The sequence below is a fragment of the Leuciscus leuciscus genome (genome assembly GCF_965113295.1).
Source record: "Leuciscus leuciscus genome assembly, chromosome: 6".
In the NCBI taxonomy this organism is placed as follows: Eukaryota; Metazoa; Chordata; class Actinopteri; order Cypriniformes; family Leuciscidae; genus Leuciscus; species Leuciscus leuciscus.
In genome coordinates this window covers 41086295-41111696 of record NC_138730.1, presented here as the reverse complement: position 1 = coordinate 41111696, position 25402 = coordinate 41086295, and the positions used below count along the sequence as shown (strand labels likewise).

General features: G+C 38.1%; 2 protein-coding genes across 2 annotated transcripts in view; one reads left to right on the top strand and one right to left on the bottom strand.

Moving 5' to 3' along the window:
- LOC309501098 (uncharacterized protein) overlaps nt 1–25402 on the top strand; it is a 147871-nt gene that overhangs the window by 23704 nt on the left and 98765 nt on the right. The window lies entirely within an intron of this gene.
- Nucleotides 5001–25402, bottom strand: part of LOC309501147 (CD48 antigen-like) — a 40011-nt gene continuing 19609 nt past the window's right edge. The window contains exons 2-4 of the mRNA XM_082173196.1: nt 7981–8289; nt 7505–7768; nt 5001–7344 (exon numbers count right to left, since the gene is read on the bottom strand). Coding sequence (XP_082029322.1) covers nt 7286–7344; nt 7505–7768; nt 7981–8289 — 632 coding nt within the window. The 3' untranslated portion in view covers nt 5001–7285. The remainder of the gene's footprint in view (nt 7345–7504; nt 7769–7980; nt 8290–25402) is intronic.

Below are 25402 nucleotides of genomic sequence, written 5' to 3'. Positions count from 1 at the left end.
CTGTCATGTCTATGTGTGGATGTGGGCGCGGGACAGCGGGCACATTTATCACACCGAAAGCATCGTTCGCTTGCGTGAAGCGAGTGCACGTTGGTTTCGTTTTTACAGAAACCGTGAGACATGCATAACGCGGTGTTAGTGGGCACTGGGTAGTGGGCACATTCACCATGTTTGAAGCGCAACCGATCTGAGTCGGTTTTATGTGCGCGAGCCCTGTGTGACAGGCTGTGCTTGTGTGTAGGGATGGGCACTGGGCAGTGGGCATTCTTACTACACATGAAACACCATCGGTCGTGGCCGGGACACCAGAAAATACACTCTTTTGGGGATTTATCTGGGTAGCCGTGAAAACGGCATTTGTGTGCAGGCAAGCGGGTGACAGAACCGACTTGTTGGCTGCAGAAAACACTGGAACAGTCACATTTGCTGGAACTGGACGAGCGAATAGCTTTGGTGTGAGTCTGGCCGCAGCGGGACTTAAACACCGTCGTTTTCCTAGCTGTGCTAGGACGACTTCGGGGCCTCGGGCTTCACCGTAGTCCTAGGTCGCGGGCCACGTACGGCGGGGCGGCGACCGGATGAGCGGGAGCGCGGTCTCGCGCTTCGGGCCTGGCGGCGCTGTGAAGTGGAGGCAGTGGACGGTGGCTGTGGCTGTGAGCTCTGAGCAGACGGTTTCGCACGGCCTGCTGCAGAGCTGGAGCGCTTCGGGAGGAAGTGCTTCATAGCCTGTGACGCTTTTTGTACCTCTGCGAATCTCTCCGCGAAATCCTTGACGGAGGATCCAAAGAGGCCTGTGGCGGAAAGCGGGGCGTCGAGGAACGCGGTGCGCTCAGACTCGGCCATTTCCGAGAGCGTCAGCCAAAGATGTCTCTCAGTCACGGTGAGAGAGACCATATTCCGTCCAATGGCTTGCGCTGCAGACTTAGTAGCACGGAGAGCGAGGTCCGTGGCACTCCTTAAGTCCGGCACGCAGATCGCGTCAGGTCCTTCCTCATCCAGCTTACGGAGGAGATCGGCCTGGAAGATCTGAAGCGTTGCCATGGTGTGCAGCGCTGACGCAGCTTGCCCGGCGGCGGAGAAAGCGCGGCGGAGCAGGCTTGACGTCGTGCGGCAAGCTTTAGAGGGTAGGGCCGGCTTAGCACGCCGTCCAGCGGAGGGCGGGCATAAGTGGGCCGCTATCGCCTCTTCGACCGGCGGCAGCGAAAGGTATCCTTTGTTCTTGGCATCGTCAACAGCGGAGAATGCCAAAGAAACAGCAGGACGCACTCTAGCCGAATAGGGGGCGTTCCAGGACTTGGCGACTTCTTCGTGTAACTCAGGAAGAAAAGGCGCCGGTCTGGACTCAGGCGAAGCGCGCTCCCCAGGCAGGAAAAATCCATCCAGCCGGTTGTGAGCGGGCTGCTCAGGCGAAGACCACTCGAGGCCGAGGCTCGCCGCGGCCTGTGCGAGTACTCGCATGAGCTCCGTCTCGATGGACGCTCTCTTGCCTGACGACGTGCGGGCAGGGGGCGTGGGGTCCTCAGAGCCCGCCCAATCCTCAATGCCTGACGCCAGGATAGAGCAGGAATCATCCTCTCCCAGCAGGGCTTCCTCATCCACGATGTCAACGGAAGCGGCGGCAGACGGCGGCCGCTGTCCGTCAGGAAGCGAGGCTGACGAAGCCGGGGAAGCAAGCGGGCGAACCGGCGAGCTTTGGCGGCTGAGGGAGGGTTCCGGGGCCCGCTGGGCACGGCGCTTTTTACGGCGCGACGCCGCGGCGGGCGGGGGAGCAGTCTCGGTGAAGAAGGCTAGGCGAGTCCTCAGAGTCGCCATTGCCATCAGCTCGCAGTGAGGGCAGCCGCCATCAGCGAGCGCGAGAACTGCATGTTCCTCACCCAGGCAGGAAACGCAAACCACGTGGCGGTCCCCGTCGCTGAGTGTGGCTCTGCACGAGCCGCAGGAAGGCATCTTTAAAAAGACGCTAGCTCTTTTAGAATGTGTGTCGCGGCGGCGACACACACACACAAATAGAGTACAGTGTAATCAGAAAGGATATAAGCGCCGGAAAGCGCAGCAGGAAGGCAGGAAGGCGGCGCGGCCAGCGACTTCAGTGACTCGTCCCGCTGAAGGTGCTCTCTCTCAGACGGCGCGGCTTCTTCTCCAGCTCCAGCGATGCGTGTGCTTCGCTTGAAGGATGAAAAATCAGATAATAGCTGCCTGCGAGCGGTATTTATAGGCCTAGACCACGCCCATTTCGGTGGGACGTGACGCAGCGGGCGCGAAGTGCCCTGATTGGGTCTGGCGTCACGCCAGGCCTCGCTCGATAGGCTGCTGCAGTTGCCGCAGAGCAGCCAATAGGCGCGCGAGCTGCCTCGCCTATGTCTGCATGCTGCCGCAACGCGTTTTGCATTATTACAAAATTAAGGATAATTTTTGGCTTCAATATCTCGCGGAAAAAGGATTTTCCCCTAGCGTAAGATATCTTACGCAGTACGAGAGACCTCTCGTAAGAGAACACTGCATAGTTGTGGTACATGACAAGTGCTGAGCAATCTACAAAGTTTACCTGAGTCCCTACAGGACAAAAAGGTACAGAAATATATTTTCCTAACTTCAGGTTGTATAGAAAAGTAGTGTCTACTCCTAATTTTCTTTTCCCACCCTCTCTGCTAATCATTTATTAAGCCCTCTTTAATTATTTCTCTCAGTTCCACTCTACCCAATAATACAGAGACATCTACTTCTCTTCCTAAGCTCTCCTTTGCAATGTTGTCCACCTGCTCATTCCCCCTCACCTCAGCGTGCCCGGGAACCCAGCAAAAACTAATGTTGCAAGCAAACCTAATTCTACAAAACTCACTCAGGATGTCATTTACAATGTCAGGACGAGCTCAAGATTTTCCTACTCTTACATTTTCCAGAGCTGCAGAAACTCTTAACATTTTCTAAGATTTCCTTCTCAGACAAGTCAGCAAACACTCCATATGCCACTCCCTTGACCCCCCTCTTGCTTCCTCTAGGGACCAACATCTCCACCCTGACCACCAACTTCCCCACATCTCTAGCATCATCATACTGTTTCCTATTTTTGCAACAATATCTTAACAGTCCATTATACAATGTTTTGGCCTGGAAATCCTTGCTTATCTGACTCTTAAATGGTAAACTTGAATGGGTTCAGTACCCTAAATCCTACATCTCCTTGATAAGTTCCAGTAAGACTAACTCTTCAGTTCTTCCAGTTCTCCTAACTTTATTTACTTCCTCTCCTGACATTTCAGGTCTTTCACTTGATGCCTCTCTCTTAGAACACTCCTTTTCCCTAACCACCGCTTGATCCATTACTAACACTTTCTTTTCTTTTTCTCTTCTATATCAATTTTTTATGCATATTCTGTGTTAGACTAAAATGGGGAGGGTCACAGCACTTGCATATTATTGTTCTATTGTTAGTTTAATTGCTTTTATTGCTCTCCTCTTTTGTAAGTCGCTTTGGATAAAAGTGTCTGCTAAATGATTAAATGTTAATGTAAATAAGAGTTGAGAGTTTAAATGCTGTTTTGTTATTAGAGTCTACTATGTGATACAGACCCATACAGTACTTTCAATTTATATGATTTATGTCACTCGCTACACGGACCATTTCTTTAAGGGCGTTTTTCCACTGGGTTCGTTTGCTGCGGTCCGAACCCGAGTGCGCTCGTTCCCGGCGCCCCCCGCAGCGTTGGTCTGGTTTCACACTCAATTAGTTGTATCGAACCCAGGTGCGTTTGCAGTGATCTTACGTCATCGCAAACGCACACGGAAAATGCATGGATAATACAACTCGACTGAGCATAGCTGTAATTTGTCTGTTTTTTTGGTGCTATTATGCACAACATAGTGAGAGACATCACCTCTTCAGTGTCCCACAACGTTCCCCTGCCACTCATGGTTGTCGTGTGTGAGGAAACAATGATATCGACAGTGATACGCATGCGCGGGATACTATACTTCCTGAACAAGCGCGCACCCGAGTCCGTGTTGCTTGCACATTAACGCGAACCGCGCCACGGTTCGGGAGCAACCGAGCTCAGACCACCTCCTCCAGGTAGTCTCGGGTTCGGTACTCTAGTGCGCACCCGGGTCCGATGACAGTGTTCACATTAGCGATTTTTCATGCGAACCGTGCCCCGGTCCGCACTAAACTGCCAGTGTGAAAGCGCCCTTAATGTGCTAGACAGACAGACAGACACAGAGACGGAGGAAGAGAGCGAGAGAGGCATGACATCTCACCTTTATTTATATTCTGTATGTGTAATCTGCTAAATGATATTATAATGAAATTATATTAATGATATATAAATGTAATTATATCAATAAAATTAAAGGTAGGGTAGGCAATTTCAGAGTGGCTAGCATTAGCAAGTTAGCTTTGCAAGCATTAGATCCCATCCTCCCTTTAGAGTGTCTACAAAGTCACACCTCCTACAAAACGCAGGTTGCGTACAGCCAGAGCAGATTCAGCATATGAGATGGCGTTAAATTACCTCATGTCTGAAAGCACATAACATTACAGTAATAATGAACGTAAACAACTTACAGAGCTCTTGTTATCTGCAGATTAATTTCACCGTTGACATAGAAAAGCAGATATCGAGTCTGAGGACTTGAACAGCTCCGGGTAGAATGTCACGGGTTGCGGTTTCTAGATTACGGTTACAACATGGCGTGAAATCAGCATAAGCTCATTGTTTTGATTCAGGAGGAACTGTTAAAGGCGGCTGTCGTTTGATTGCGACGCTTTGTGACTTACGTCTGTCTACAACTCTGTATAGCTTAATGGAATGCACTGCAATTTGGACTGAATGCAATTATTGGATGAAAATTTTATTGATTTTATTGAATCAATATTAGCCTACTGATTGCTATCAGGATGTGAAGAGAGCTTCAACCAGAATAACAGTGTTTATGAAAAAAAATTGCCAACCCTACCTTTTATTAGGTGTAACAGTGGAAAACAAATATGCATGAAGTCAGAGTACAGATCTTATAAAACTGTTTAATGGCACACTTAACTTTTAAAACACTCATGGATATTCTGCATAACTTTTAAGACTGCAATGCATGATCAAAATCATGAAACTCTACACATGATACAAAAAACAAAAACAAATAAAAGTGTTCGCTCTGGGAAAGCGCGCGCGCTTCTCCATTTCAAATGTAGCACACCAACTTAAACACGGCATGTCGCAATCTGTGACGAAGCATGCGAGAGCCAATGAGCGTTTGATATCACTGCCGTAAAACATGTCGTAACGCTTCGGACGCAATTTTTGAATTTGAATTCACTACGAGCGCGGTCTTGACGTTTACGGTCTCTGCTGAGAATGGAGATGAAGATCGCTGGATAAAGGGCTGAATTTGGATCTGTTTCGTGCAAACAACGCATGGATTCTAAAGATTTGGATTACATCAAGCTAATAAAATTGATGTCTTTTGTGAATTTATGTTGTGTTTTAGTGTATTATGGGTCTATAGGAGAAAACGCCTTTTGTGTCTCACGGTAAATAAACCAAATATTACAAAATGGTTAAACGATTAAAGAAAGTATTTTTAAGGTTTTAAACAAGCGGCAACCTCCCCGTCTCTCTCTTGAAACCAACACGGAAGTGAGTTAAACTGCAATTCATTGACTGGCTGCAGAAGTGAGTCAAATCTGTATCTCCCTCATGTTAAAATTACCAACTTTACAGCAGAAAAAAACATGTTTACAGCCTGGATCTCTATGTGGCTTTGGTCTATACAGCTAATTTTGCCCTTCATAACAACTGTGAGGGGGGTGAATTTTTTTTATAACTTTATGACAGATGGATTCCCGCTGATGCCATTGCTAGCTGTTTGTCTGCTGTTGTTACTAGCCGTCACTTCACCTCAGCAAATTTTAGCTGCTGAACTTGCCATCTCTGCAGTGTTTTGTGCTTTTTTCCGGGATTATTTCATACAATTTAATACACCCATTACTTCGCCCACGGTTTAGGATTCCGTCGTTGTCGTCGAGTAACGTTATCGTTCGAGAGAACAACCAGCGCTGTATTTCAGTTGTTTTCCTCTGTGAACATGCACTAATGGATGTCTGACAATTTCGTTGCTTTTTGGAGTTTTCAGATTTAAAAACGTCAATAAAGGCTCGTTCGTTCTGCTCTCACGGAACAGATAGATTATAATATGCTTAAATACCGTCAGATGAAATCCTGCAGGTATCGGCTCTTTCTCCGTCCATGCAATAAATGCACATCCATGAATGAGCGCGGATTTTCTAGCGCATTTACTTGAACTTCATAGGTAATATATCTATGGTTTAACCCATTTGAGAGGCGGCCAAAATCAGAATTTAAAATGGACTGAATAAGCTCTCTACGAACTTGAGCGATGCCGCGCTGACGGACCATAGACTATAAAAAGAGAGTGACTGACATGTAACGTTAAGCAAATAAATCACTGTCACACACACACTCTCAGAGTAATATTAAGTTACTGCATAATACATTTTTCAACTAGCAGAATAGTACAGAATCATAGCAAGGCTCCTCAGCTCCACTCACGCCCCGCCTCTTTACCTATTTTCTGTTATCCGGGAGTGACGCAAGGCCAAGATGGCGACGGCCGGCTCCGCCTACTTTAGGCTTCAAAAATGCTCTTCAGAAACCTACGGGTGACGTCACGGACACTACGTCCATATTTTTTTACGGTCTATGGTTTTAAAGTGTAACGTTATTCTTGTTTAACACCATGAAGGCTAATCCTCCAAAACGAGTTTGCAGCAGAAAGCACGAACAGAGCGAAATGTTATTATTTATGAGTAGCCTAACATTATTATATGAGTAACGTTAAACTATTAATAAATGCGACTGAAAATTTAATTGATAAGACAATTGAATGCAATAGAGTCAAAACATTAATGCCACGATTTGAATATGCATAAGTTAAATAGGAATACGTACAAATTTGTACGTCGGTAAAGTTGTTTGATACGTAAATAAATTACGTTTTTGTGCTGTCAATTACGTGCATTTTATACGTTTTTGTGCTGTAAATACGTCAGTATTATACGTTTCTGTGAGTATAAAACGTAAATAAATGTACGTATGGTAGAACTACACTTTACGTAAAAATACACACGTATTCTCATGAGATCACGTTGCAGCAATGCTGGGGACTCCCTGAACAGAGCCATACCGCCAAATTTCAATTCAGGAACATCAACTGTTTGCAATCTATTCAATAAAAATTCTTAAATTATTTTTATTGTCTGTGTGTTCTTGATTTAATGGACCTGACAGAACTGGAGAGATGGCTCAGTCTTGGTGTCACTTGAGGTGTTTTCTGAAAAGTGAGACACACTTCATTACTGTAGTTGTCAGTTCAGGTATTCTGAGGTCACTCAGCAATGCAGCAGTTAGACTATTAAGTGACCATACAGAGACATTTGATTTGAGAGATGTTCATTTGCACTCTAAATGTATTGTTTGTGTGTGCAATATACCTTTATTATTGACACAGAGCTGTGTAATGTTTATTAGGTCTTTTTTCCAGCTGACAGGGTTGCTATGGTTACAGATGATGGATTCCTCACTGCAGTTCAGGATGAGAGTGTTGTTTTGTGATGTCACTTCCTCTGGAGAGCATCTGTTGTTCTGATAGCTAGAGTTTATCATGAGGTCATGAGCTCTGCATGTGAAGTTCACAGTACAGAAGTTACCGCTGAACCAGTGTGAGTTTACAGTCAGAACAGGAGCATCAACAGCGTCTGAAACACACATTTATTTTTTAACAATATAATACATCTTCATACTGACTGAAACGTTGGCAGATAAATTATGTATAAAAACACATTTTTATATTTAATATGTATTTTTTACATTTAATGTCACTACTTGTATTGTACAACAGTCAAAAGAATAAAAGACTGAACATAAATGAGTCTTATCATCTGAAAACGCCAAGCAAAATCACACTCACCTATAACAGATACTTTGTATGTAACAATATTGGTCACTGATTCTCCTCTTGCTCTTGCTGTATAGAGTCCAGTGTCTGTCTTCTGCATGTTCTTCAGTGTGAGAGAGAAGGTTTTATCATTGAAATCCACTCTGTCCTTGAATGAATTATGAGGTTTTACTTCTTTAGTTCCACTTATATATCTAACTATAATCACTGATTTATCATTTGTCCAGGATAAAAGATCAAACTCTGGTAGTTCTTGTGTCTGTATATCCAGTTGAACAGAATCTCCCGTCTTCACAAACACAGAGATCTCAGCACTGAACCCTGAGGAGAGAGAGAGAGAGAGTTTCTGAGTACAGCTGGTGAATTCACTAGACCCATTGTACACATTTTTCTGAAATGAGCATGCTCAAATAAATCCAATGTTTTACATTTAAAAATACTCCTTTCAAAACTTTTTCTTTTTAAATAGAGAATAGCATATAAAAAATGTTAGACAGGTATAATGCACATATCTGGAGCTATTTGTCACTGCTGACCCACATCATCAAAATAGGGAGGAGGTGACATAATTATGAAAAATAAATATTATGTGTATTACAACACTCAAAACGTTATTTTTTTTTTATGCTGTTCACTTTATTTAAATAATGTTCATTTAACAGCATTGTAACATATCAGCCATTTCTCATTCAAACACGATTGCATAATGTTAAACTGACCTGAAACTGTTGCTCTTTGTCTTACTGTAACTCAGTGTTTTCATTTTGAAATATCATGATCAAAAAGGGCACTCAAAAAGAAATTTGTTCGATTTACTTTAATTAATCAAACAAATTAATTGTTCGTTCAGTTTACTTAATCCATATGAGTTGAGACGACATAAATGATTTTATTTGTGTTAAAGTAGTGGTATGTTCAAGACATAATTATTATGTTGTTGTATTATATCATGTGTATTGTGCTTGATTATATTTTTATATATTGTGCTATTTTTGTTTCTTTCCTGCACATTCTCTTTTCCACCATAATGCAGGAACTCAGATTTTTATCAGCTGTGGTTGCGGATTAGCTTGTGCCTGAGATGACTGATGGTGAAGGGGAGGAGCACAGATATATAAGCAGCATTGGATCTGTGATGTTGGAGAGAGACTCCTTTTACTAGGACGGGTTCATTCTCCTGCCTTCCAGAATCATTTGTTGATTCAATATTTGAGTTGTCTTTGGAGTAGGTAAGTCGTCTCGAGATAATGTGATGAAATGTTTCTTGACAGAAAGTCAACCATGTGCTTTATTGTTTTCCTCCGATATTTCATTTCACGAGTTCACACTTACATCAATTAAACAGAGTAAAGATTATGCGTATTTGGCGTGCTGTCCGGGGGGAGGGCTCCGAGCTCGGAATTTTTGCCCGAACCTAGAGTACTCTCCTGTTGTTGTAAGAGTATTTAGGACTAGAAGTGAGGAGATGGGGTGGTGGAGGGATGCTGTTAAACTGTCCACGAACGGAGGCAAGTTTGCTGTATATACACCTCTTGACTCGTTGATTGGGTTGATTAACAGAGTGTGCTCCACTCGTGTTTAATTAGGTTTGATTATATGAACGTGCTCCTCCCGAACTTTTTTTAATAAAACAGTTAAAACATAATTAAATTCAAAGTAGCTCTTTTTGTTCTGTTTTTGTTTGTGAATATTTTGTGAATATTTTGTTTGTAGTTTTTCCTGTTTATTATGAGTAGACTGGGAAAGAGGGAGGACACCCTTACGGTACAAAAATATATAGGAATATACTGCAAAATATAATGCGATATATTACATAATACATTTCCATATATGGGAAACTACTGCTTATATTTTTCAATGTACTGCAATATTGACCATGTATGGCAATATATTAATACATATAAAATATTTATAAATGAACACAAAAATAGCATTACATGTAACATTCACAAAGTTGTATCCTTTGTGTACATACATTCACATTTATAGGGGGACATGTGCAATATTGTGTGTGTGTTTTACATATCCTCCTGGGACCCAAGAATAGACTTTTGTCTACTGTAGTGGACATTATATTTTAGTGAATTTCTCTGACATCATACATGTCACATGTCACAACCTGGGTGTCCTGTAAAGAGCACATTCAGGACTTTTCAGAGATACCAAATGTTTGGAGGTTTCACCATGAAAACAACTTCTCCTTGGTCTTTAAAAATGTCTGACATTAATTTAGTGATCAAATGTAGCATTCTTATGGTAATATGATAATATATTGTAATTATAATTTAAATTGGACTACTTTTCAAATTATATTTCATAAAACAACATCTCAGGAAAATGTTAAGGGGTTTCAAATAAAAAAAATACTTTCTGTTACAGAACAGGGCGTTGATTTCATACGTGTCCACTGTAGAGGACATCAGGACTTAAATCGTCTTTATCAGGCATTTTAGGAGACACAACAAGTGAATATGGAAATAAATTATACATCAATATTCCTATGAAATATTAGATATTATTATTAAAATGTTGCCAATTATTACTCCAATTATTACACTTCTTTTTTCATTAAATGTTGCTCCAAGAACACATTAATGTGCAAATTAGATACAGTTTATAGATACATTGCAGTGAATGGGAATATTAATTTATGGCCATTTTACCCACATATTGCATAAAGTAAAATGGTGTATCAATTCATTCCGTTATTTATTTCATAACATAGTTGAGAATAATCTTTATACAAATTTTGGTTGAAAAAATCCTGAAACCCCAAAATGTATTGGTGATTGAAAAAAAATCCCATTGTTTTTGCCTTTACATATAATTTCATGTCATGTTATTTTGTAAACAACTTAGTCCTGGTGTCCACTACAGAGGACATAGCATAACGTATGAATAAAATATTTTTTTTCAAAAATGTTTTTTGTACCATTTGTTTATTGTGCTCTAAACAGTGTGATGACATGGAAAAAAAACTAATTTCAAAAAAACTTTTTTTTTCTGGGTCTCAGGAGGTTCATTCACGGAATTAGTTACAACAGATTTCCAGTTCCCAGCATGCTTTGCTTCTGACTGTTAAAGGAGAGCAAATTATAAAATGAAGTGTTATTTGATGTGTTTTGCTCAGTATTAATAGAGGGAGATCTGTTAGTGTTTAATGTTCCATTATTTTGGATTTAAAAAGGTTTTCTGCTATGTCTGAGTTTTTGGGGTTACCATTGTGCTGAAGAGTAGAGTCTGTGGTTCGGTTGACGATTGGCCTAACTTACGTGTCCTAAGACCATTATTAGTTCTTAATTTTAATGTACTCTATATTTAAAGTGCTCTTCTCAGCACAGTGATAGACTCTCTGCTGAATATTTTGGTACTTGCATGCATGAGTACTTGTGCCTTTGTTACCTAGCTAAAAATGTGGAACATTTATATTGTAAATAATTATAAAATACAAGAAATACATTACATTGTGTATTTCTCTATATATGTGTTTATAAAGCATGAGTAAATAAATCAGCAATATATTACACATGCAGTACCATATCTGATCACATATATATATATATATATATATATATATATATATATATATATATATATATATATATATATATAATATATATATATATATATATATGAAATCAAAATCACTGAAGTGGTTTTTCATCCGAGTAGACTCTCTCTCTCAGCAATAGGACCTGCAAAGTTTTTTTTGTCTGGTGTGTGTGTTTATGAGGCGCCTGGACAAAGGCGAACGCAGCGAGAGCGCTAAACAGTGCGCGAGAGAGACCGAGTGTGTCCGAGAGCGCGCTCGACAGTGCGCTAAAAATAAAATCTAAAAATGGGAACGTTCTGTTTAGGTTATAAAATAAAAGCCAAAAATGTGTTGCCCAGATGTAGTCTGTGCAATAAATATTAAAAGTTCTAAACCATCTCTTGTGTTTTATTATTCCACTATGCTAATGATAATATTTACAAATAATAATATATTTAATTGAATAGGTGTCTCTAACATTGTCCCACAGCAACATTAAAATAGTGTAGATTACAATATATTATAATAATAAAAATAATTGATTCTATTTAGTGTTCATTCATTTAACGTATTTAATATTGGGGGCATCCAAGTTATTTGACATATTTGAACATTTTATTAAAAAGTAACACAATAGTTACTTGTAAGTTAACATAGTTACTAACTCAGTTACTATTTGTGAGAAGTAACTATAACTGATTACTTTTTTTTTTTAAGTAACATGCCCAACACTGTTCATAAATAAGTGTTTGCTGGGATTCTCTGGCGTAATGTGATTAATACGGCCACAATTTGTGATACACAAAATGTACTTTTCAATAACATAAACAAATAATGTCAATGATATTTGCACTGCTGTTGTGCATAAATACCAGTAGCTAGAGAGTAGGCTAGCTTGTACAACGAGGTTGTTGTCATGTCACCAGAAATAGTCATCAGTGTCCGTGTGTTGTGGGGGTCCTCAGCAGTGCCTGAATTTGTGTACACATATAGCCTATAGCCTACTGATTCACGACCTATAGAGCCGGGTAGCTGAATGAGACACATCTATAGCCTTTCAAAAGATACTCCATTACATGTGTACATGTACACAGGCAGTCAACGCATCCAAGAGTTATAACTCATATACACATCTTTATAATCTTTTAGGCTAGAGTTGTATTAAATCCGTGTACTTTCTAGGGAGCATATTTACCAGGGTCCTATGTTCCCCAGATTTACTGTGGTACACAACGAACACATGAAAAGGGTCCTACTGTAAGTTCCCAGCAAGCAATAGCCGTCATTTCAACGTCTAGGTTAAATATAGACCCGATATAGTCCGGCTATGTGTAACCCACTTTTAGCCCAAATAACATTTAGGCTGGATAAATGTATTTTTTTCCAAAATAACTTGTGAGATGTATGATATTCCATCATGTAAGCAAAGTCAACTGTGATTACAAGTTGTTTGGTTTGCTTTATTTTACATGTTATATGTGTAGGCTGTGCGTAGCCACGATTTAGCTCGTATTCAGACCCGGCTATTGTAGCCCACTTTTAGTCAAAATTGATTAATTGTAGTTTTTTGCCAGGCAGTGCATGAAATGGTTGATATTCCATCATGTTCACATTGGTAATGATATCTACAAGGTTCAATGTGTCATTTCACTACATGGTCGATCTGTAGTCACGATTTAGCTCCGAATTGGACGGGCTATATGCGGTCTGATTTAGCCCACCTGGCGAAATCAAGGCAATCTGGTCTACGTACGGCTTGGCTATAGCCCTGATTCAGGCCAGCGATATAGTATAAGAATATTAGTCTTAAAAATGTTTTCGCTCACACAGCTTAATGTTTGCTGTCACACATAAACATAACAATCATACACAATCTATCATTTCAAATTAAATCAAATGCAATTGCATTTCTCAACCGCTAGATGGCACAATCGAAACGCTACTGAGACATGACAACTGGGACTACTTTAGCCAGATCTCGCTATAAACATTTCCGCCATTTTCAGTTTTATTTTACACGAGGCAGCTGTCGGAGAGCAACGGGCGAGCGACACTCTGAAAACCTGCAAATTTCTACTTTGATCTTGTAAGTATGCGTGTTATTTTTGTTATGTTCATTATTTAAATTAGTTAGTTGTTATAATGTGTAGAAACCGTGACATTTTAACATTACCATTGCAGAGTACTATTTTTCTCCAACAAGTTAACGTTACCTGCATGTGTTATTGCAACTGTGTGCCCTTAATCTAAAATGTATCTAAATTCAAGGTGGTAAGCATGGAACTATGAAACTTATCATTACTATTTTTTATTATTATTAAAGATACCAATATATTTTTGTTTTTAGATTAGAGTAAGAAATAATAGTTTTTGATTTAATGCAAATTTTTAAAGTACTTTACATAAAACTTAACAGCAACATGCAAAGAAATTATATATATATAAAAAAATAAAAAATCCTTTCCAATTAATAAAAGGTAGTGGCAAACAGTAAAGTCTTTCAACTTGATTTGAAATAATTAAAAGATGCAGCATACATTCAGTTTTCAGTGAATTTGTTTCAGATATATGGTGCATAAAAACTGAATGCTGCTTCTCCATGTTTTGTTTTGACTTTGGGGATATAAAAGTAGCTGGCTACTGTCCCAGATGACCTGAGAGGTCTGCTCTGGATGGTTCATAATGCATCAGAAGATTAGAAATTTACTTTGGCCTTAAAACGTTAATTAATTTAATAACCAGCTGTAGTATTTTGACATGAATTCTTTGACAGACAGATGGCCAGTGTAAAAACCTCAGAACTGGAGTGATGTAATCCACTTTATTTGATTTAAAGACACTGTTTATTGCAAATTATCCAGCAATCAGTCAACAAAGTACAGCAATTGAATTTACAGAACACTTGTCAATGACTACCATTACATGTCTTGTTACCAACATTCTTCAAAATATATATATTTTTTGTGTGTGTTCAACAGAAGAAAGCCATACAGGTTTGGAACCAAGTGAAAGTGAGTATTTTTTTTTTTTTTAAGTGAACTACCCCTATAAGTATCTTTTTATGTTCATTAGAGTTATATGAGTAAGTGATAAAGAATGATTTATAGGGATAGTTCACTTTGAAATTAAATTTTGGTATGTTTTAGCTTACCTTAAGGGCATCCAAGATGTAGGTGTCTTTGTTTCTGCAGTAGTTTCAATTTTGATATTTTTAGGTCAAACTGTTCTTGTCTGTCAGTCATCATATAGGCTATATATATATATATATATGTATATATATGTGTGTGTATATATATATGTGTGTATATATAATTAGTGCATCACCATTATGCAGGCGAACATTTTCAATTATTGACATTAATAATATTGATATAAATTGTCTATATTGATATATAAATTATATTGTCTCAATCTATATTCCGTAACTCTATATTGGCCAGCTCTAGTGTGCATCCAAGCAAAAGTGAATGACTGTAATTAGTTAAAAATGATTGTCAACAATGCTTTTCTTGAGCAATAATTTTTTTCTTTTTCTCATTTGGCAGACGCAGTGATTACCAACTTTCCTTTGGCGACTGAATGGGAAATAAAAAATGCAATTTCTGGTCATTTTAAACAAGCACCAGGGAGAGCAGGGGGTGGTGGTTATGGATATAAAGCTAACAATTCATTCTTAAAAAAAAATTGTATCTTAAGTTGTTTTACATATTTTCCAATTTTTTATTTGTTCATTTTTATGTTTGAATGTTGTCTAAGTTGTTAATATAATTGTTCTAAATAAATTCTTTATATTCAGTTAGTTTGGATGGATTTTCATTTATGAGAACCTGTTATATTTGAGTGAAAAGAATCCTTATGCCTCATTTTGTTGTCTATTACATGTATATGTAGTGTAATTGATGACTAGTCTATTCTTGGGCTATGGTTAGACGTCTATTACATTTTCACTGACAGCCCAAAATCAGCCTTGTTTTAGCCTAGACCCATATTGCCTGTCTATTAGACGTATATATGTAGTCGTTTAATAGCTGTCTAATTGATGACTAGTCTATTCTTGGGCTATGGTTAGACGTCTATTAGACGTATATATATAGTCATTCGATAGCTGTCTAATTGTCTTTTCTTGGGCTATGGTTAGACGTCTATTAGACGTATATATGTAGTCATTCGATAGCTGTCTAATTGTCTTTTCTTGGGCTATGGTTAGACGTCTATTAGACGTATATATGTAGTCGTTTAATAGCTGTCTAATTGATGACTAGTCTATTCTTGGGCTATGGTTAGACGTCTATTAGACGTATATATATAGTCATTCGATAGCTGTCTAATTGTCTTTTCTTGGGCTATGGTTAGACTTCTATTAGACGTATATATGTAGTCATTCAATAGCTGTCTATTCTTGGGCTATGTTTAGACGTCTATTAGATTTTCACTGACAGCCCAAAATTAGCCTCGTTTTAGCCTAGACGTCTGGGCTGTGTTTTGACGGCTATTAGACGTCTATTAGACGCAAAATTGCTTGCTGGGTTACCAGGGTCCTGTTCCCCAGTTCAGTGGACTGCCATAGGCGTAATTGCGGGTGGGACATGTCCTTACCACTTTTTGCAGGGTCGATATTGTCCCCACCACTTTTTAAAACATCTCGAATGTACCAATTCTACATATAAATAAAACATCTCCAGTTAACTGGCAGAGCATTCATTTCGTTTGTTTTTTAAATAAGAGACGATCTAGCGCTGAAATGTGTTTTTTAAATCAAGTGATCAAAGTGCTCGTTGCCGCTGCGATCAGTGGCGTGGATACAGTGTTTTCTCGTGTGGCTCGCGCACACGCCGCACTGTCTTCACTCGGACGCGCGCTTCAGTCCGTTGCGGATACTCTCTATTCGTTCTGGTGAAATCAAAAAACATAATGCACACAAACGTGTCATCCCTGCTTGATATACAACCACTGATGAACATAATCGGTTTTGATGAGGAAGAAAAAAACTATACGAGTGCGGATTAGAACCCTGAACCTATGACACCGATGGCAAAAATTCTACCACTGGACCATTAAGGAATACATTAGTCTAATATGCAGATCTATTTATTTATTCACACAAAAATTCTCGGCACTGACAACATATATTAGGCTACATCTCATTAAACGACAAATGAAACCCCATGTAGCCTACTATTTAAATCGATTGCTGGACATCGTAATGTTATTGTACATATATCTGATTTAGCATTTTATTAGCAACCCCCACCCCACCTGTCCCACCCACTTTTTAAAACAAATTTATGCCACGACTGTTATAACACATTAAGTAAACTTTTTAAAAGGCCAGAACTCATTTTCCAAGCACCATATCAACTTTATGAGTGTCTACCCTTACCCCTAACCTAAGGAAGCAATGACCTTTTTTTTCAGGTTCCCACTCTCTTTGTGTAATGGAGACAAGCTAGTAAAAGCTGTGTGTGTAAACCTTACTGATCAGAACCGCAAAACATTTAGCGACTAACAATCTCTCCCTTACACAACTCTTCACGTCTATGATTTATGATAAAAAAAATACAAAATGATTCTGCTTGTAATAGAGGTCTAAAATAAGAACAAAAGTGTGGTAAGTTTCTTTCAGAATATTTTTTTTTTACAAATGAATAATAAAAACACAGATTAAACAAAATAAGTGTACATTTTATAAAAAAATATATAAAGAGGTAGCCTAGAGGATATGCTAATAAATATGGTGATCTGAGCCTTGCCCTGTGCAATCATCACTGTCACAATAATCATTATTAATCAACAGTTATAACAAACATGTCTCTTTTTTACCTGTTTTGAAGGTCAGAAGAAAAATAAATAATACAAGTAGATGATTTACTCCCATTGTAACAAACTAAAAAGATAAAATGAAACTCGAAAAGAATACGTGTAAAAGCGGAAACATGAAGCGTGGAAAGTAGAAGTTCCTCTTCCTCCTCCGAGTCAGGCGTGGTGCTGAGAGAGCTCGATCTCATGAAAGTGCGTATCTATAGCACGAATGATATTTCTCGTATCATTTAAACGCCAAAAAGAGTTTTTGCGTACATATGGCCGAGTTCTACTGGGGCCCAGAAAACCTAGTGATGTGATGTGAACCTCCCATGAAGAAAACCATAAGTCATTCTAAATTATGTTTTTCTTTGAAAATGTAAAAATGCAGATGGTTTCTGTGTAGGGTATAATGTTATGGGATAAAATGTACAGTTTGTACATAATAAACATCATTAAGTCAATGGAAAGTCCCCATATAACATGAAAACACAAAGTGTGTGTTGTTCAAAGGGTTTTTAATAGTTTTTAACAAAAAACCTTACATATAACAAGTTACACCACTTCCTTCCTTTCTCATGCTATACATCGTTGCAATAAACCACTTATGAATTCAGTCAAATATACTGATACATTTTTACACGTTTAGCAGCACATCCTGCTACTTGCATCAAGATGCATGGAAATAGTGAGATGCATGGAAATGGTGAGATCATATGTGGAACACAAAATAACTACAGGATACAGTCTGTGCAGGATCCATGAGCATTAAAAAAAGAAGCAAACTTTCCGGTGCTCAGTCAGCTGAAGCTTCAGCAAAAACACTTCCTACTCAGCAGGGTGTGTGTGCGCTATTACACTAATGAAACAAAATTTGATCAGAATGTATAAAGGATGATTGAGAAATGGTAATATCAGCAACCTTATTTAGATGTGAACAGAAACACGTGACATGTCATGGTCATATTGCTTACAGTAAAGATTCACACACTTATAAGCAACACAAAATAACGAAATGTTAAACCAAGCAGCATACTGTATGCAAGCAAAATGATTGCTTGCATACTTTAATTCTCTTTAATTCTCTGGATCTTTTCTGTGCAGTGACTTCAGTCAAATCATTTGGAGGTTTTAGAAGTCAGTTGCCCTTCCCACTATACGTTATAACGTTTCATAACCACAACAGTGGCAAAACATGTTGTCTTGTATTTTGAACAATACAACATGTTTTGCCACTGTTGTGGTTATGAAACGTTATAACGTATAGTGGGAAGGGAAGATGCAGATTTTTGAGTGTCGTTGTTTGTATATAATAAAAATCTTTGATGATCATTGCTTTTTATCCCCAAATCCAGGTGTGACCCTTTGGGGCAGGAGAGCAGGTCCAACAAATCCAAAAATATTTGTTTAGTTAATATTTAGGCTACAACTCTTTTGTTCTGGTCTGGGTATTTAGGGGAAACTGGCAGAAAAGTCTTGGGGAATCTGTAACCAGAAAACCCCCCAGTGCTGTGTGAGTCTTGAGTCCTGCACTCAGAACACTCATAAACAAATTTTTTTGTATGAACAAGTATGGAGCGGTTCGACTCAAATGTATTACTTCACCCTGCACACTCTGACTAAGATCAGAACTGGCGAGTTTGTGTCCGTGAGAACACGACCAGCCGACGTGAGGGTCCCCAACGAACGAATAATTGAAACTATGGGATACCCAGAATAATCAAATATCTAAATTAATACATAACCAATATTTGTGATTAGTCCCTAATTGGAAAAAGTCTAAATTTAATAATCATTTGAAGTTGGAGTCAGATTAAGCATAGAGCTGAAGTAAAACTGAAACTAAATTCTACTAAATTAAGTATTAGCCTACTACACATGTTATACCTTCACCCAAGCCGTTGGATTCCATTGTTGGGCCGATGGGTGGTCCTTACATACAGTAGTGGCCAAAAGTGATGTCCCTCTTAGGAAAATTGGCTTCTTCGCACTTTAAGCTTTTGATTTAAATATTTATTGAATATTTTGTATGCATGATGTGAGTGTAAAACTAATGTACGCGTTCCATGTTTCAATTGTTTAATTTGTCATGACACAATGAAACATACCTATGTGCAAACGACGAAAAAAACTATCCAGTGATGAAATGTTTTCTGTGTTGACAGAAAGAAAGAAAGACAGAAAGAGGCTGTTGCTGCCTACGTATCTCGCTTCAGCCAACGGCTCCGCCCACAACGCAGAGGCGAATTGCTAATGAGCTACTGCCGCTCTGCTGAAGCGAAGTCCCAGAAAACGGCACAGGTTTTGTGATTTTTGGCTAAAAACGGCATAATCATCATTTAAAGACCACTGAGAATGTTTAAAAATAGCTCAAAATATGATCGGAGTGGGACTTTAAATCAATATTACTGATTGTTATCAGGATGTGAAGAGAGCTTCAACCAGAATAACAAAGTGTTTATGAAAAAAATTGCCAACCCTACCTTTAATATCATTAGCAGTAACAATGGAAAACAAATATGCATGAAGTCAGAGTACAGATCTTATAAAACTGTTTAATGGCACACTTAACTTTTAAAACACTCATGGATATTCTACATAACTTTTAAAGGGTTAGTTCACCCAAAAATGAAAATTCTGTCAGTAATTACTCACCCACAGTGGTGGACAGTAACGAAGTAAATGTAATTCGTTACTGTACTTAAGTAGCTTTTTTGAGTATCTGTACTTTACTGAAGTATTTAAATTTGGGAAGACTTTTACTTTAACTCCACTACATTTCAAAGTCAAATATCTTACTTTTTACTCTACTACATTTTCAAAATCAGTCGTTCCTTTTTATTTATGAGTGGATAAAAACTTAACTGGTCAAACAAGCCACCTATCACAGTAGCCTACAACGTGCGCGCTTTGGTTTGAACTTGCCTTGGTGGTATCTACTAAGCGCGAACCAGAGCCGTTAAATATGAGAGTTGCGACCATAGACAGTATATAAGAGGTTGCGACACACACGCCGTTCGACTTGAACCGGCGCTGCACAGACCGATCAGTTTAGTATAGAGCGAAATCGCGAGAGCGATTGAAAAGCATACAGAGCCGTCTACTCTCTAATCGCTCTTGCGGTATTTTAATGTCATTCACCGATTGGTCTGTGCAGTGTGCCGTTTCAAGTCGAACAAGCCTACTGTGATCTCGCCGCCGCGTGGTCACGTGATTCATGTAGCTCTCAATGAACAGTGCCGCTGCTAGCCATTTTGGTGCCCTAAGCATAATTACTTTATGATGCCCCCCACATCATATTAATTAGAGAAAGTAAAATCTTCACAGCTTTGCTGACTTTGTAAACATATGTAGAATAGCCAACACACACTACACATTTGAAAGTGCAAACTTTTCTTCAGTAAACAGAATAGCAAAATAAAAAAATTATCAAAATAATCCAGACATGTTTTTCCCAAATTCAATGTCACTTTGAATAAATTACATTTATTAGACAAAATATTCAAACAAAGAATCTCATACCGGAAAAAATTATAAACATTTAAAACTGAAAGCATGGCAGCCAAGGAGTTCTCCCCCTTTATTATTTATTTATTAACTATTTGATAAATATAATATAATATAATATAAAAGCATAATAGAATGAGGTGCAATAATGCACACAATTAAACAGTATTGTTTGCTTTATACCATTCATAATGACATTTTATATTTTTTATATATTTAACAGGAATTGTTAGCCTACCATGTGCACTGCACTGACTGCTAACGTTAACTGTTACTGAGAAAGTATTAACCACCGTCACGTCAAAATAAACCATAAACTACTGCTCAATATCTAAAGAAAGTAACAGCTAGCTGGCGTCAGTTATTTGTAAAATAGGTCATGTTTAACCCTCTGATGGTCTATATTTATGTCTACACTCGTGTTTTTTGGGGTCTCCAGAGACCCCAGACAATAACATTTAATTTTGTAACAAGATAATAGTTTTTTTTTTTTACAAATGTAATTTTATTCTGTTTGTTAATGTTTTTACTCAACATTTGTGCAGTTTTTGGAGAATTTATGATATCTTTTAAATTTCTATAAATAAATAAATAAATATTTATTTAAATAAGCTTTTTACAAAAAAACAGCATATGATGTAAAATTCACTTTATAAAAGACCCAGATTTCTAACTTTCATTCATGGGGATAACATGGATCATTTTAAATGGTTTAATGTAACATTTATGCCCATTTTTTGGAAAATGCAGTTTTAAAATTAAAAAAATATCACTTTAACCACTAGATGGCCATAGAGCTCCACTATATGCTATTTGCTATTTGACTACCTGAAAGATATCTTTTCACAAGTTGGATTCAGTTGGATTCATATCTAAATATTATAAAATCACAATTATAACAAAAATAAAATATTTGTGTCAAAGTTTAGCATTTTTTTGTACTGTAATAATATTTCTATAGGCTAATGAAATAATATCGGCATTATAATTTTTTTTCATTAGGCTATTTTTGGTGCCCCCTCAGCACTTGGTGCCCTACGCACAGCGCGTGATGCGCGTGGTGGGAGCGGCGGCGCTGATAATGAACATTGCTTATTACCTTGACACTAAAATTACTTGCATATAATAGTTTTTTTTTTTTCTGAGGAGTAGCAGAAACACTGCATTAATACGTTTTGGTGTTTAATTTTGTAGGGAAATTGGCTGCTCCCATAATGTAGTGTGTATATATATATATTCAATGGCATTGTGCAGGTTTATGTGAATGTATCATAACATTAGGATGTTTATAATTATGCAGGCGGTCTATTATTTAAATAATTAAAGCGTCTATTTACCATAGACGCTTGTGAAAAATATGTACAGTAAATACTGTAAATGTATTATACCTTATGGGATCAGTCCCCTTCCGTCCAAAAAATGTATTAAATTCAAATATATATATATATATATATATATATATATATAGACTAATTAATGTCATTTTATTAATAGATTGATGTGCCAAGAGTGACAGAGTCTTCACGTAGACTGAGTTAAGCAAGAGTCTTGTGACAAAAATTATAATAGGACATTATAGCAATAAAAAAATCATAGTACTTGGATACTTAAGTACATTTGAAGGCAAATACTTTTGTACTTTTACTCAAGTGAATGTTTAAAGGCAGCACTTCTACTTTTACTTGAGTAATATTTCACCTTGAGTATCTTTACTTTAACTCAAGTACATGGTATGTGTACTTCGTCCACCACTGCTCACCCTCATGTTGTTCCAACCGCGTAAGACCTTCGTTCATCTTCGGAACACAAATTAAGATATTTTTGATTAAATCTGAGAGCTGATCACTTCTCCATAGGCTGCTAGGTGACCGAAACTTGCTGGCCCAGAAAAGTTATTAAAGAGATCGTTAATATAGTCCAAGTGACTACAGTGGCTCAATCTTAAGTATATCAAGCGACGAGAATACTTTTTGTGTGCAAAAACAAACAAAAATAACGACTTTATTCCACAATTCATTTCCTTCTCTCTGGGCCTCTAGTTGGTTCACGTAGTGTTTTAGCGCAGCGCATCTGTGTTATACGTCACCACGTAGGCTCACTATTGGCCGACGCTGGTCATGTGTGTCCACTACCTGCTAACGTTAGTGAACCGCACCCGAGCAAGCACACTTCGCAGTTCCTCCGGAAATGCATTCTAGTTCATTAATAATATCTTATCCTGAGATAGAGTCTTATCCTGCAAATTTAGTTTTTACTTTTGTGGCTATAGCCAAATTTAGAACATCATCATTGTGCTGAGAAGTGAACAATATCCAAGGTACAATAGTAGTGGGTGATCCATGGTTTTCTGCTGAAAAGAAAAAGATGCATCATTATACACTGCAGATCGAAAATAAGATCTAACATTCTAACAAAAAAAGCTGAGAGGTGTCTTATGAGTAAATCACAACAGGATAACAATATACTGTTGTCAAGTGGGGGATAGATTAACACTTAATGGGCACACAGCTGAATCTTTCGGTTGACTGGGATGCAACTGTTACAGATAACAGCAAAAATAAAAAAAATATAAAATAGATGGTGAGAGAGTCCAGATTCAAATAATGTCACTACCCTCTTAGAGCAGAATCTGCTTTGAATAGTGTTCTATTGTTGTGTATTGTGAGGTCCTAAAGTCTACACTTACCAACAACAGATACGTTGTACTGACAAACTTTACTAGTTTTTTTCCCCAATTGTTCTTGTGCAGTAGAGTCCACTGTCTGTCTTCTGGATGTTCTTCAGTGTTAGAGAGAAGGCTGTATTACTAAACACCACTCTGTCCTTGTAAGTAGTGGTCTCTGTGATTTCTTTTTGTATGCTATTGTATGTTATGATGGTTTCTGAGTTACTGCTGCCAAATGATGATACATGTACACTGGTATACTATGACACACATGCATCCTAGTGGATTTGTTGTCATAATGAAAGTAAGATTATATGTGCGCTACAGACCTTATAGCAGTTACCAGCAATGCCAGACCAGCAGCCTCAGACTAGCCATTCGGGTTGCAAGACACTCAGTGGGGATAGTTTTAGTGGTGGGCAGGGGTTAGGTTATGCATTCATTAGGGTGGAGCTTGCTGTTTTAGCTATGTTAAGGTTAGTGGTGAGGAGTGGCTTAAGTGTTCGTCAGCTCTTCCCCAAACTTCCTGTCTGAGACTCCTGGTCTGACGCTGCAGGTTAGAAACTGCTGTCATGTATGGCTGTGCGACCCTGAAAGTGCATTTGTCTTGATATTTCATATTCAAATTATTTGTAATGTTTATTTTGACAAGAAACTGATCTCTGCAAGACTCTGCGTAGCAAATACAGTCTACACTCTTATAGCCAATCAGCAGAACGGGATCTATATACTCATGATGGTAGAGGAGAAAGAGTGTGAACAAGAGGGAGATTAGTAAAAAAGAGAGATGGCTGAGATATTACCAAAGAGGAAAAGATCAGAGGATTATAATTATAATTATAAACTTATGCACATTTTTAGGTAGCTTTGTAGGAAGATTTCTACAAGCGTCTAGAAAATGGTGCCACAGTTATTATGGATTCAGTCTGGCTTAGTTTTTTTTTCTGTCTTTTCATGTAATCCCAGATGGGCTCAATGATGGTGAAATCAGATTTTTGTGTGGACCATACCATCTGTTAGAGGATTCCTCATTCATACAAAAATGTTGAATTAACAAAAAAACAACACTTTTACTAATCACATTTTATAAAAATAAAATAAAAATTGGTAACACTATAAAACCCATGCTTATAATGAATTATAGCTCAATTTACACTTTTTTTTTATAAGTAAGTATTAATACTAGTATGAGCATGTGCATAAAAAAGCAAATGCATGACTTATCAATTCGTCAGTCGTATGTTTCAAGAATGTATTTATAAAGATGCAACCTGCATTGCTATTGTTACATCCAGAGACGTATTATTTATTGTCATGGTCCATCAGAAGAGCTGTGTGTGCTGTAGTTTGCAGTCTTTGTGTAGAACATGATAACTGCTCAACTTTCTACTCTGTGGTATTGTATTTTAATTGTATTGTGGTGAATGTCTCCAACATTTACCCTTTTCAGTTTAAGTGTGGAGGTTACTTTTATTTACGTTTTTCTTTTTCTTTTTCTTTTCTTTTTCTTTTATTGCTGTTGCTGTTAAAATCAAGTTTATCAGTAACCTTATAATGAAAAATGCCCATACTGGTTTTGAAGTGCCCACCGATTGGTAATCGTTCACCTCTACTTGTCCCTGCTCAAGTGCTTTACAATTCATAAATGGAGGCAAAATTTACTAAACAAAGAAAACCAGAAAACAAATTGGATTTCTAAAAGCACAAGTGTGGACATGCCTTTTTGAAATTCTCATTGTTTAAAACTGGTGGTTGAGGAGAGATCCCCTGATATGATTGTAAAGCGCTTTGGGTGTACAGTAGTACATATGAAAGCGCTATATAAATGCCTCATTCTATTCTTCTATTCTTTAATGTGTGCTTCATCAGTTAACATCTAGTTTTTTTTTTTTTTTTTTTTGTCACATGATGAAGCTTTACTTGCACAAACC